At 45.0% G+C, this 13,815-nt stretch overlaps 1 protein-coding gene across 16 annotated transcripts in view; it reads right to left on the bottom strand.

The window, feature by feature from the left end:
* Positions 1–13,815, bottom strand: part of hmbox1 (homeobox containing 1) — a 61,994-nt gene that overhangs the window by 27,013 nt on the left and 21,166 nt on the right. For all 16 annotated transcript variants that reach the window (XM_033025947.1, XM_033025948.1, XM_033025949.1 and 13 more), the window contains exons 2-3: positions 4,074–4,192; positions 57–530 (exon numbers count right to left, since the gene is read on the bottom strand). In XM_033025947.1, the coding sequence (XP_032881838.1) occupies positions 57–520 (464 nt within the window). In that variant the 5' untranslated portion in view covers positions 521–530; positions 4,074–4,192. The remainder of the gene's footprint in view (positions 1–56; positions 531–4,073; positions 4,193–13,815) is intronic.

Below are 13,815 nucleotides of genomic sequence, written 5' to 3'. Positions count from 1 at the left end.
GCTTCTTTTGTACACTGTATCTCAACAAAATTATCTAACAGTCATTTTGAACTGACCTCATAAGTTCCTCAACTTTCTCATCCAGGTCCATCTCTTCTTCCATTGCATGATAGCTGCATGTCCTCTGGTTGACGTTACTATTGAACCGACTGGGCGATAGCCTACCATTGATCACTGGCAGTTTCTCATTGTTCAGGCTCTCCCGACCATTCAGGTGTGTACTGCATGGGGGAGGAGAGGTATCGTAGCTGTTGCTAGGTGATGGAGATGCACCGCTGTACGGGGTCTGTGTTGCAGCTGTGACAAAGGAGGATGAGGTGGTGCTGCTGCTGTTGCAGGAAGCGTGGCTGTTTCCATAGCCGTGCCGCTTGCCAAATTTCTCCACATGCTCCTGGTCAAGACGGTCCAATGTCTCCAAAGCGTGGATGATATCACGTTTTGTCATGCCGCTCCGCCGGAGCCGCTGCAGCAAGTCAATCTGCTCTATTGTAAACCTAGGCTCATCCGTGTAGTGTGACATTGTGGGACTGCTGTGGGAAACACAAAAAAAGGCCATTACGTCAAATCCATGTGATGGAGAAGAAGGGAGGAGGACAAGAGGGCAGGGAGAGAAATATATGCCTCAGTTGATGGCCACGTGTTTCTAAGAAAGGGAAGACATGGTCACAGGACCCGAAATGCAAGCCCACAATGTTGTGTATGTTAACATCCACACAACAGAGCCTGGCCTCCAGTTCCCCTACATCTCCATGCTACCTATCCAATGTCATGGTTGTCAGCACATTATGCCACAACTTTGAAAGTTATGGTGTGTTCAGGGAAGATTTCTGCACTGACTTAGATGAAGAATCTTGGCTTCCGGAGGAAGACTGACCGATTCTCATGAGCAGCTAATGGCCAGGGTCTGAAAAGATGCAATTCTCTGAAGGTGTTATTGTCAAGGAGGGACTAGGGAAAGCAAACTCCATGTCATTATTCTAGAAAGGGTGCAGAAAAGATTTATGAGGACGTTGCCAGGACTCGAGAACCAGAGCCATAGGAAGAGATCGGGCAAGTTAAGATTTTATTCCTTGGAGCGCAGGATGCTGATAGGTGATTTTATCGAGGTGTATAAAATCATGATGGGAATTGATAGGGTGAATGCCCAGAATATTTTATCCAGGAGAGGGAAATCAAGAACCAGAGGACATAGGCAAGGTGAGAGGGGAAAGATTTAATAAGAACCTAAGGAGCAACTTTTTCACACAGAGGGCGGTGGTGTATCGAATGAACTGTCAGAGGAGGTAGTCGAGGCAGCTTCATTTAAAAGACATTTGGATAGGTATGTGGATAGGAAAGGTTTAGAGGGTTATGGGCCGCATGAGATTAACTTAGATGGGGCATCATGGTCTGCATGGACAGTTGGGCCAAAGGGCCTCTTTCTGTACTCCATGATTCTAAGACTATGACTCCAACACAACCTTCCTCCTGACAAAACAACCCCTATTTTGTTAAAGACACAAGACCTCATGGCAGCAACCCCAATCGTAGCCTAGGTATTCATGTCATGCTACTCTATGGGCAAGAGATCTCAAAATGTCTGTATGGCTCATGCCATGATAAGTTACATTGATAGTTGGACTGGCTGCTGCTTTCATTAAACTAGCCAGAGAGAAACAAAAAATCAATACTTACGGTCTTAATTGACATGAGTATCTTTAACTCTTTCTCATCAAGTTAGTTTAGTTTATTGTCACATGTACCGAGGTGCAGTGAAAAGCTTTTGTTGCGTGCACAAACTATCTAATCCAGCCTTATTTCCATCTCAGACTAACCAGAAGGCCAAAAGCCAACAAATGCTCAGGAGTAGACCGTATCACTGCTGAACATAGAGAGATATAACACAGTGATCCCTATCTTCAGAGACACAGACTACCTAGAGTAGGAACCAAAGCACTGGAATGATATCATGTTTACAAAATCCTCCAAATTCGCTGTCAGGATACGTGGACCAATATCTGCTGACCGACCACCCCAGGCCAACATCCCCAGCATTGAATTGTTATTAATTCTCGTTGGATCTGATGGGTAAGTTACATCATTTTGCTTGAAATTCCAATGCACCAAGATGGATAGAGGAAAGGGTCCAAGATTGCTCTTGAAGCGTTCTTGAGAAAACATACCTCCCAAATAACTGGTGGGAATCACTGGCCCATAACAATGTACAAAGCAAGATAGGTAGGTTTGCAGAAGGCATTAAAATAGGTGGCATCATAGATAGTAAAGATGGTTATCAAAAATTACAGTAGGATCTCAATCAGTTGGGCAAATGGGACAAGGAATGGCTAATGGAGTTTAATTCAGTTAAGTGTGAGGCAAGGCATTTTGGTAAGTGGAACCAGGACAAGACCTTCATGGTGAATGGTAGGGCCCTGGGGAGTGTTGTAGAGCAGGGAGATCTAAGGGTAGAAGTGCATAGTACCCTGAAAGAGATATCACAGGTAAATAGGTTGGTGAAGAAGATTTTTGGCACATTGACCTTTATCAGTCAGGGAATTGAGCATCGAAGTTGGGGCATTATGTTACTGTGGCCACATTTGGAGTATTATGTACAGTTTGGTCACCCTGCCATGGGAGAAGCACAACTAAGCTGGAAAGGGTGCAGAGAAGATTTACAGGACTCATGGAGCTGAGGTGGGTAGGCTCAGACTTTATACCTTGGAGCGCAGGAGGTCCTATGTAGGTATATGAAGTCATGAGGAGAGCGTGAATGTATAGTCTTTTTCCCATGGTTGGGGAATCAAGGAGAAGGAAAGATTTAATGTAAGCGGGGAAAGATTTAATGGGAACTCGAGGGACAACCATGTCACACACAAGATAGAGGGTTTATGGAATGAGCTGACAGAGGAAGTAGTTGAGGTAGGTACAATAACAATATTTAAAATACATTTGTCCTAGCTTATCCAACCTTTCCCTATGGATAAGAACAGCTATGAGGGACATGCGTCAAGCACGTGTAAATGAAACTAGCTTCGATGTGGCATCTTGGTCAGCATTGAAGAGTTGGGCTACAAGGTCTGTTTCTGTGCTGTCTGATTCTATGACTCTATAAGTGCTCAATATGGGGAGCACCATGAGGGATGGCACTTAGAAGACCGAGGCTTAAGTGGGAACACACAGCAGCCCAGCATAAATGGCAGGAGGAGTGCATCATCACCCAAAGTGCCCACCCACAGCATCACCTCTAGTAGAGTCTGGGGGTTTCACAATCACCTCAAAAACCTCAAAATAACAGGCCCAGAGTGGAAGCAAAGAGCTACCCAACAAGATTATCCTGCCTTTACCTTTTAACAGAGGCCAAATAACAATTAGTATCCAACAACGGGAACAGGACAGGATGTGTAAGAAGTAAAAAAATCGCTCAGATGTTAACAATGTTTTTGTGCCAATACACAACATGTTAACGTTGTGGCAATGCACAAACCATCTTGATTTATTACTTCAAACTGTTTGAACTGTGCAACAAGCCTGTAATTAATATTGATTTATCCAAGCATAACTAAATGCTCTCCATACATTGCAACTTCAGAAAGATAAAATGTGTAACTTTATATGCAAATCCTTTATGGCCATCTTCTCAACAGTTAAATCCCCATAAAATCTTAGCAATGCACATGAAAAAAAAGTACAACTGAAGAAAGACACAAAAAGCTGGAGTAACTCAGCGGGTCAGACAGCATCTCTGGAGAAAAGGAATAGGTGATGATTCAGGTCAAAATCCTTCTCGATCTGAAACTTCAGACTTTCTTTTCTCCAGATATGTTGTCTGATATGACTGAGTCAGCTTTTTGTGTCTATCCTCGCTTTAAACCAACATCTGCAGTTCCTTCTAAACAAAAAGTACAAAATCTAGTTTACATTAAAAGCGTAAATATACTGTACATTTTCAACAATCTGCTGGCCTCAGCCTTAAATAGAAATGCTAATAATAAACCCAAACTCCTTATGACATTAGTGTCATTGCTTTAACACAGATTTATTGTTTGGACATGACCTTCACATGAACAAGTCTATTGCGTTTGATGATTGTTTACCTTTTCTTTCAGCATTTGTCCTATGTCGTGAGGTCCATGGAACTTTCCCCTGCTGCTACAAAGTTGTGGAACGATGAGCTTGTTCATGGAATGCTGGTCGGGATGTAACGATCCATCAGCTGAGAAGTAAAAGTGAGAACAATGCAGTACAGTTAGGAAGACCCTGTAATTATGTCCAGCAACTGTAATACATGTCGTCCTGCAGTCTTCAAACTACCAAGTGCGCTTTGAGTAACAGTTCTTCTTATAAATACAGCTACGAAATAGTCTGGAACTCTCACTCCTGGCAAACACGATAGCTCCAAACTATCCTCTATTTATCAATAATATTATACTGATCTGTTTATCAACCATAGTATATTAACGCATCTCAATTAGATAATTCGATCAACTCACTTCTTATATGACACAGAAGTACAAAGCTACAACATGAAAACATGTCTTTCAATTGGTATTGATTGTTGTGTATTTGGTGCTTGGAACGGACTTTAAATAACAATCGGACACGGGAGTAAACTAACAAGCTTCTTTATTCCAGGACGCCACCTTGAGTCTCCCCAGCGCAGGCGTACCATTGCGCAAGACATCAAATGTGTTAATTACATTACATACACCACACGCCTCTCCCTTTAACTTGGAGGCAGGTAACACCATTTCTATTACATACACCACATTGATCAATTATTGTAACGTGTACATTGTTTTACATGTTCTCCAGGCAGATCATGTCACAAACAAGTACATCAGGTCGCGCAGAAGAGAAACTAAACAAGAGTGCAGAAGGTAGCGTTACAGTCCCTCAGTCTGTGTCAGCAGTTAATCTCCACACAGGTTTAAAGTTCCAATCACAATTTTCCCCAGTCACCCTTTACTCAGCCAAATACTTAAACAACTTGAGTACTTACTATTTTCCTTTCACAGAACTATATTGGCTGCTTAGCAAATAAAGTCGCTGACACCGAGCGCACCGTCCAGGGGTGGTTGGGAGTCCTGTAACCAGGCGTGAGCAACCTGAACTCTCGGCCGTTGAGCCAAGGAGGATAACCTATGTCGCCGCACTTGGCAGTGTCGGACCCTCCAAAGACTGAGGAAGTGGAATTGGTGGAGGAAGAATCAGGAAAGGTCTGGGTACAGTATTCCCAAAAGCTGCCGGAAAAGGGGGAGATTGTGGCGCACGGACCGGGTAATACGCGATGTGTAGCTTTGCCGGGGGAACAGTATACTTAAACACCCAGAGCCTAACTAAAGAGAGTGAGTGTGCTTGTTCCCCCATTACAAGGCAACAAGTGACCGATACGCTGTAGGCCCACGTGCTCACGGAGGAGTATCACCAGAACTGAACAGTCCGTCACCAGATACCAGTGGAACACTCTGACCCAAGTACCTTGTGACGGACATCGGCTCCATCACTATTGTATCGGGCGGTATGATACCCTGAGACCAATACCCTGGAGGGGATGCTGTTATCTGCCATATGTAGTACCCCACCTGAGACACTTGCCATCTTTACTCTCATACCCCCGGCGATGACATGTGAAATGGGCTATTACAGAGGCCGAGCAAGAGGTTTGGGGCTTTTACATTTCCCTATGGTACTGCAAAGTTGGCAGGGGAAATGGCTTCAGCCAAGGAGGAAATAGCCAACAAGGCGGCAGATGCCCTGAGTGGGGTAAAAGAGGCCATCACAGAACTATCAGCGGAAGTAGTGGCCATTCGCACTGTAGCCCTACAGAACCGCATGGCCCTAGATTTCATCTTGGCTGAGAAAGGGGGCATATGCTTTGATCGGGAGGGAGTGCTGTACTTATATTCCAGATGATTTAGAGAACATCATCAACCTCGCTGATCACATCCAGGATGCTGTGGAGAAGATTCAAAGGGTCAGAAAACACTGACTACAACCCCCTGGGAGGATGGTGGCCTTTTGGGGTGTTTGGAGGCTGGTGGACAACAGTGGTGCACTGGGGACTGATCTTCGGGACAATCTTGCTGGCAATTATATTACTGCGTTGTAGGCGCGGATTGGTATCACGACCGCGTGGACTTTACTAAAGCCTGTGGTCCAGGTGTAACGAGGTAACGCCTGCGGGTCGCATGTGATGGTAACTAGACTATTCGAGGGGTGTAATGGTTTTTTTTTAAAATCAAAATCTTTTTTATTTAGTTTTCAGGACATAACAAAGTGCGAATTTGTCTATTTGTTACAGACAGAGTGTACGAAATGAATAAATAAAAAACAACTTATGCTAACATATAACAAGACAACAATAAAAGAAAAATGAGATACCAAAAATAATCCCTCCCCAGTCACTGCCAGTGAGCAAATGCAAATATCAGCCTGTCACAACAATAATCGACGATAAATGAATGGGTAGACTGTTAAGCTGTTAAATTGTGCTTGATGATCAAGCATTTATAAAGTCTGGAATGCATTTAAAAAAGGTCCCCACGCTTTCTGAAACCTTCCATTTGAATGTTGAAGTGAGGACCTGATTTTCTTGAGCTTTAAGCAGGACATAATATCTGTCAGCCATTGAGTATGAGTGGGCGGGGTAGGTTCCGTCCATCTGAGCAGGATTGTTCGCCAAGCCAGAAGAGAAGCAAAAGATATAGTGCGGCGTTTATCTGCAGTTAATCTAACCTCCTCACCAGTGACCCCAAAAAGAGCGATTAGAGGCTTTGGTTCCAATTTGATATTTAACACCTGGGATAATGTATGAAAGACCTCTAGCCAGAACTTGTTAAGGCTGGGGCATGACCAATGCATATGGATAAGAGAGGCTTCAGAAATTTTACATTTAACATAGAATGGACTAACCTCAGGGTAAAAAGTAGATAATTTGGCTTTTAAGATATGAGCCCTAGACAGTGACGAGCACATAGAGAGGTGGAATTAACCAGTTTAAGAATGGAACTCCATGTATCTTCCGAGAGAGAGGAGCCCAAATCTTCCTCCCATGCTGCCTTGAGCTTGTCCACGCCTTAGATCCAACATCCTGCCATATAAAGCTGAGACAAGTCTATTCTGAGATGGGTTTAAAGAAAGAACTGTATCAACAAGGGTTGTGTCTGTTGGTATAGAAGAGCTGGGCAGTTTATAGAACACATAATGTCTTGTTTGCAGGTAGCGGAAAATATCTGACTTTGGAAGATTGAATTTGTTGCTTAATTGTTCAAATGATGCCACAGTGTTACCCATAAGCAGGTCCTTGAAGCGCACAATACCCTTCCTATGCCATTCTTTAAAGCCAGGGTCCTGAGTTGATGGTTTAAAAAGGTGGTTTGATGCAATAGGGCTCAGTAGAGAAAAGTTATGCATCCCAAAACATTTCCTGAATTGAACCCATATCCTCGAAGAGTGTTTAACCACTGGATTTTTTACAGATTTAATTGAGGGGAGTGGAAGTGAGGAACCAAGTAGTGCAGGTATGGACATATTATCATCTGTGTGTAATTCCATGGTTACCCAGTCAGGGCAATCGGGCTGGCTGTGAAAGAAAGACCAAAATGCAAGGCAGCGCAGGTTAGCAGCCCAATAATAAAAGCGAAAATATGGGAGATCCAGGCCACCAGCAGCCTTGGTTTTTTGAAGGTGGGTCTTATTAAGACGAGGCCGCTTAGCTCTCCATATATAGGAGGAAATAACTGAGTCAAGATGGTCAAAGAAGGACCTGGGGATAAAAACCGGTAAAGCCTGAAAAGAGTACAAAAATTTTGGGAAAATGGTCATTTTGATTGAATTTATCCAGCCGACAAGTGACATTGACAAGGGTGACCACTGTGTTAGCGTCTGTTTGATCTGGTTTAACAGAATGATAAAATTCTCTTTGAAAAGATCTTTGAGGGGTGGAATGTTATCCGAGAATTTTGCCCGAACAGTCTGTGACTCATAGCGCTATGTTTAAAGCCCATAGTGCTGTGGCCAGTAGCATTATATTTAGAACCCATAGCACTGCAGCCGACAGTGTACCCACGCGCGAAGCTGACAGCACTGTTAAAATTTTGCGCGCCAAGTCTGTAGCGCTGTGTGTATTGCTTTGCGCGGCAAGTCTTTAGTGCTGTGTGTATTGCTTTGCGCGGCAAGTCTTTAGTGCTGTGTGTATTGCTTTACGCACCAGTCTGCAGCTGATAACGCTTTGTTTACAAAGGGGGGGGGGGGGGGGCTTGCTCGGATGCAGTCCCCTGCCATTGGTTGTAGTTCGAATTTGGAAGCAGCGCTATTGGCCAGGACTTACCGGCAGTCCTTTCAATAACTGATTTCTCCAGAAGTGGCGGCGCTGTTAACAGCTGCGGCTCGCCTGCAGTCTGTCTGTCTTTACTTTTTTTTGTTGTTGTTCTTTTTGTCTTGTTTTGGCTAAGTTTTAGTTTATTAGGTTGTGTTATGGGGGGGGGGGGGGGTTGAAACATGTTTTTTTGTCTCTCCCTTCGGGGGAATGCGACTTTCTTGTCGTATCCCCCATCTCTGCCTCCGTCTGCGCTGAGGCCTAATGGCGGAGCTGGCGGTCTCCAACCTGCGACCGACCAGGACTTACCAACTGGCCGTCTTCGGGGCTGTAGCGGCGGTGGCCCGACTCGCTAATGCGGCGTTCCAGCTTTCGGCAGCGGCCCGGAGCTGAGACTGCGGGACTCGGAGCTGATGCAGCGGGACTCGGAGCTGATGCAGCGGGACTCGGAGCTGATGCAGCGGGACTCGGAGCTGATGCAGCGGGACTCGGAGCTGATGCAGCGGGACTCGGAGCTGATGCAGCAGCCCGGAGCTGATGCATCGGCCCAGAGCTGAGACTGCGGGACTCGGAGTTGATGCAGCGGGACTCGGAGCTGATGCAGCGGCCCGGAGCTGATGCAGCGGGACTCGGAGCTGATGCAGCGGGACTCGGAGCTGATGCAGCGGGACTCGGAGCTGATGCAGCGGGACTCGGAGCTGATGCAGCGGGACTCGGAGCTGATGCAGCGGCCCGGAGCTGAGGCTGCGGGACTCGGAGCTGAGGCAGCGGCCCGGAGCTGAGGCTGCGGGACTCGGAGCTGAGGCTGCGGGACTCGGAGCTGAGGCTGCGGGACTCGGAGCTGAGGCTGCGGGACTCGGAGCAGAGGCTGCGGGACTCGGAGCTGAGGCTGTGGCGGGCCGACTCGGAGCGGAGACGGCGTTCCGGCTTTCGGCAGCAGCGACATCACCACGGAGGTCCACTGGACTGGAGGGCGGCATCTTCGGCCTGGATCGATCGCCTCAGCGCAGAGGGAGAACAAGGAGGGAAGAGACAGAGACTAAGACTTTTGCCTCCATCACAGTGAGGTGCTTGGTGAACTCACTGTGGTGGATGTTAATTTGTGTTTATTGTATGTTTTGTTATTTATTGTTACTGTGTATGACTGCAGGCAACGTAATTTCATTCAGACCGAAAGGTCTGAATGACAATAAAGGAATCAAATTCAAATTCAAATGTATAAAGGCAGGCACGGTAATCCATAAGGTAGTTCTTGACTAGAGGGGTTCACCGACGGGCTGGGTTGCGATCAGCGCCGCGGACGGAGGCCGAGAGAGAGGAAGGTATGCTGCTGTAAAACGGGCCCCTGCGCATACCGAGATATTGTTTTTGTTCGCTATCGTGCCAATAAAACTGATTTGTAACTGAACGGACGAGTGTGCCTTTTTTCTGTTCTACCAGTCAGATCCTTGAACCTGTTCTCTTGTAACACCTGTTATCACCGGATCCCAACATTTTCCAGACAATTGATATCAGACTAAAGGCTTGTCTCTCTCCCTACTTTCTTGTCATTCGCAAATGTTGGTATAGAGTGATAGTGTGGAAACGGGCTCTTTGGCCCAACTTGCCCACACCAGCCAACATGTCCCAGTTACATTAGTCCCACCTGCCAGCATTTGGTCCAAATCCCTCCAAACCTCTCCTATCCATCTACCTGTCTGCTTCTTAAAAGCTGGGATAGTCCCTGCCTCAACTACCTCCTCTGGCAACGTGTTCCATATACCCACCACCCTTCGTGTGAAAAAGTTACCCCTCAGATTCCTATTAAATCTTTTCCCCTTCACCTTAAACCTGTCCCCTGGTCCTCAATTTACCTACCCTGGGCAAGAGACTCTGTGCATCTACCTAATCTATTCCTCTCATGGTCTTATACACCTCTCTAAGGTCACCCCTCATCCTCCTGTGCTCTAAGAAATACAATCCCAGCCTAGTCAACCTCTGCTGATAGCTCAGACCCATCCTCATAAATCTTCTCTGTACCATTTCTAGCTTGACAACATCTTTCCTATAAATCACAGTGCCCAAAACTGAACACAATACTCTAGATGTGGCCTCACCAACGTCTTATACAACTGCAACATGACCTTCCAACTTCTATACTCAATACTGGCTGATGAAGGCCAATGTGCCAAAAGTCTTTTTGACCACCCGATCTACCTGTGACTCCACCTTCAGGGAGCTATGCATCTGCATTCCTGGATACCTCTGTTCTACAACACTACCCAGAGCCCTACCATTCACTGTGTAGGTCCTGCCCACGTTAGACTTCCCAAAATGCAACACCTGACATTTTTCTGCAATAAATTCCATCAAGCATTCCTCAGTCCACTTGGCCAAATCGATCGAGATCCTGCTGCAATTTTTCACAATCATCTTGACTATCTGCAAAACCACCCACTTTTGTTTCATCTGCAAACTTGCTAATCTTGCCGTGTATGTATCTTTTTGAAGTCTAAGGAATTTTGTCAGTTCATAACCAATGTATCCATTCTCTGGAACCACCTCTTACAGAACCATAGGATGGAGGCAATCATATCCAGGGAATTTATCAGTCCTTGGTCAAATCAGTTAGTCTGCACTTGGGTCTCCCAACATTATTTTAATTCCTTAGTCCTCAATTATCTCTTATTTTGGTTGGCTTCTATGTGTGAAAGCATATTTTGTTTAGTTTCTCTACCATTTCCTTACTCTGATTTCCCTGCCTCCGTTTCTAGGAGATAACCAATTACTTCTATTACACAAATTCATCGTTACACTTTTCCAAGAGCAAGTTACCATTTATTACCATACTTCTTGCCAATGTTCTTATTTTTATTTCTCTCTTTAGTGGCCTCTAATATTCTCACAGGACCAAGGCCAATTGCTGATCTTGGCAACACAATTTAAAAGAATCAATTTCTAGTTGTGTCTAGGTATATTGTTCGAAGAAATTGTCTCTAATGTAATGTATTCTATAAAATAGTTCTAAAAATTCCACTTGCCAATAATGCTCTAAGTCTACCTGAAGATTAAAGTCTCTGATAGATCTTAACATTGTCCCGAGGGTCTCAGTACCAATATCCTAGAACTGGGATGATTGAGAGTCAACAGCAACACTTTCTTCTTAAATGCCAAACTCAGTCAAATGCAACCTTGATGTGAAGGGCTTAGAAAGAACTGCAGATGCTGGAAAAATCGAAGGTAGACAAAAGTGCTGGAGAAACTCAGAGGGTGAGGCAGCATCTATGGAGCGAAGGAATAGGTGATGATTCGGATTGAGACCCTTCTTCAGACTGATGTGGAGGTGGGGCGGGAAGAAGAAAGGAATAGATGGAGTCAGTAGGCTGTGGGAGAGCTGGGAAGGGGAGGGGAAGGAGGGAGAAAGCAAGGACTACCTGAAATTGGAGAAGACAATGTTCATACCACTGGGGTGTAAACTGCCCAAGCGAAATAGGAGGTACTGCTCCTCCAATTTACGGTGGGCCTCACTCTGGCCATGGAGGAGGCCCAGGACAGAAAGGTCGGATTTGGAATGGGGGCAGTTGAAGTGCTGGGCCAACGGGCGATCAGGTTGGTTAGTGCGAACTGTGTGGAGGTGTTGGGCGAAGCGATCGCCAAGCCCACATTGGTCTCACCGATGTGGAGCAGCTCACACCTAGAGCAGCGAATGCAATAGATGAGGTTGGAGGAGGTGCAGGCCGCACCTGGAAAGACTGCTTGGGTCCAAGAGTCTCCTGAGCACGTCTTTGGTACAGCTTTTACATTCTCAGCTAACAAGATTACACAGAAACTTGATTAACAATGAAACTAGGTCATGATTATGGAGCGGAGGTTACAGAAAGACTTAATTACATAACAAAAAACTAGGTCTTGATTACAGAATAAAATGATTATCCACAAGTCTAACTTAGTTGATAGTAGATCCAATTTTCTGTTACAACAATGAGTGCACGCTATAACATAACCAATGAACATCTTGAAACTGCTACATTCAATGTCTCTACTTTTAGAATTTGTCTGCGATTCCCTGTCACCACATTAGCACAATCCACATCCCCATTTACTAGTTATTAGCCCTCATTATTTTTTCCCCTACAACAAGGTCACAATGAGGCCTGGAGTCAAATGGCCCTGGTGAAAACTAAGATGAGTATCTGTGAATAATTTATTGTTGAACAATGCCATTATGAACAACACCTCCTTGAGTTGTAATTAAACAAAATGGATTTGTGGACAAGACATGTCTGGGTAATTTTTCAGTTACTGGACAGATGCTAGTGTTTTAACCATACTGGAATAGTTTGGCCACAGGCACACCTAATTCTGAGGTACAAACGTCAGTGCTACACCTTGGGTCTGATCTGGTCCCATAACTGTATCAGTGATCTCTGTTATATATCACCTGGAATGAACCAAATATGCAGAAGACCAAGTTCTGTATTATGTAGATTTCTGGTGGTGGCTAAAAACAACCTCTTCTGGCTGAAGAGGTTGAAAAAACTTCAGCTTCATCTTTGGCATGCAGAGCTCTCACTTAACTTTTTTTCCCCCGTTGCCAGCCGGGAAACCTAGGCAGCTTTTTAGGTTGCCAAATGACAGTTTAGGTGGTCATTTAAGACGGTTTGCATGACGCGTGCGATAATGTGCTCGGACGAAGTGCGTAGTTACCAGTCGGAATTATGCTCAATGAAGCATTCACATAATATTTCTGCTTCAAATAAAGTCACAAACTAAACATATTCACCAATCAAGACACGATATATACCACAATGACATGCAGCAAAATTATAATACAGTATCTCAACTCTTTTTACACATTGCATTTAATGCAATCTCTATTACATGGAAACATAGAAAATAGGTGCAGGAGGAGGCCATTTGGCCCTTCGAGCCAGCACCGCCATTCATTGCGATCATGGCTGATTGTCCCCAATCAATAACCCGTGCCTGCCTTCTCCCCATATCCCTTGAATCCACTAGCCCCTAGAGTTCTATATAACTCTCTCTTAAATCCATCCAGTGATTTGGCCTCCACTGCCCTCTGTGGCAGGGAATTCCACAAATTCACAACTCTGAGTGAAAAAGTTTTTTCTCACTTCAGTCTTAAATGGCCTCCCCTTTATCCTAAGACTGTGGCCCCTGGTTGTGGAGTCACCCAACATTGGGAATATTTTACCTGCATCTAGCTTGTCCAGTCCTTTTATAATTTTATATGTTTCTATAAGGTCCCCCTCATCCTTCTAAACTCCAGTGAATACAAGCCCAGTCTTTTCAATCTTTCCTCATATGACAGTCCCGCCATCCCAGGGATCAATCTTGTGAACCTTCGCTGCACTGCTTCAATCACAAGGATGTCCCCTTCCTCAAATTAGGAGACCAAAACTGTATTAGTTCTTTCCACTTCCAAGCAAAAATGTGGTTGGATTATTCGGCGTATGATCAATGTGTGTCACTAAATCCTGGACCATTGTAATATATATGCTTAACCATGCACACTACAG

The sequence above is a fragment of the Amblyraja radiata genome, chromosome 8 (genome assembly GCF_010909765.2).
Source record: "Amblyraja radiata isolate CabotCenter1 chromosome 8, sAmbRad1.1.pri, whole genome shotgun sequence".
Lineage (NCBI taxonomy): Eukaryota > Metazoa > Chordata > Chondrichthyes > Rajiformes > Rajidae > Amblyraja > Amblyraja radiata.
Note: the sequence above shows the minus strand (reverse complement) of the source record. Positions and strands in the feature narration are given on the sequence as shown.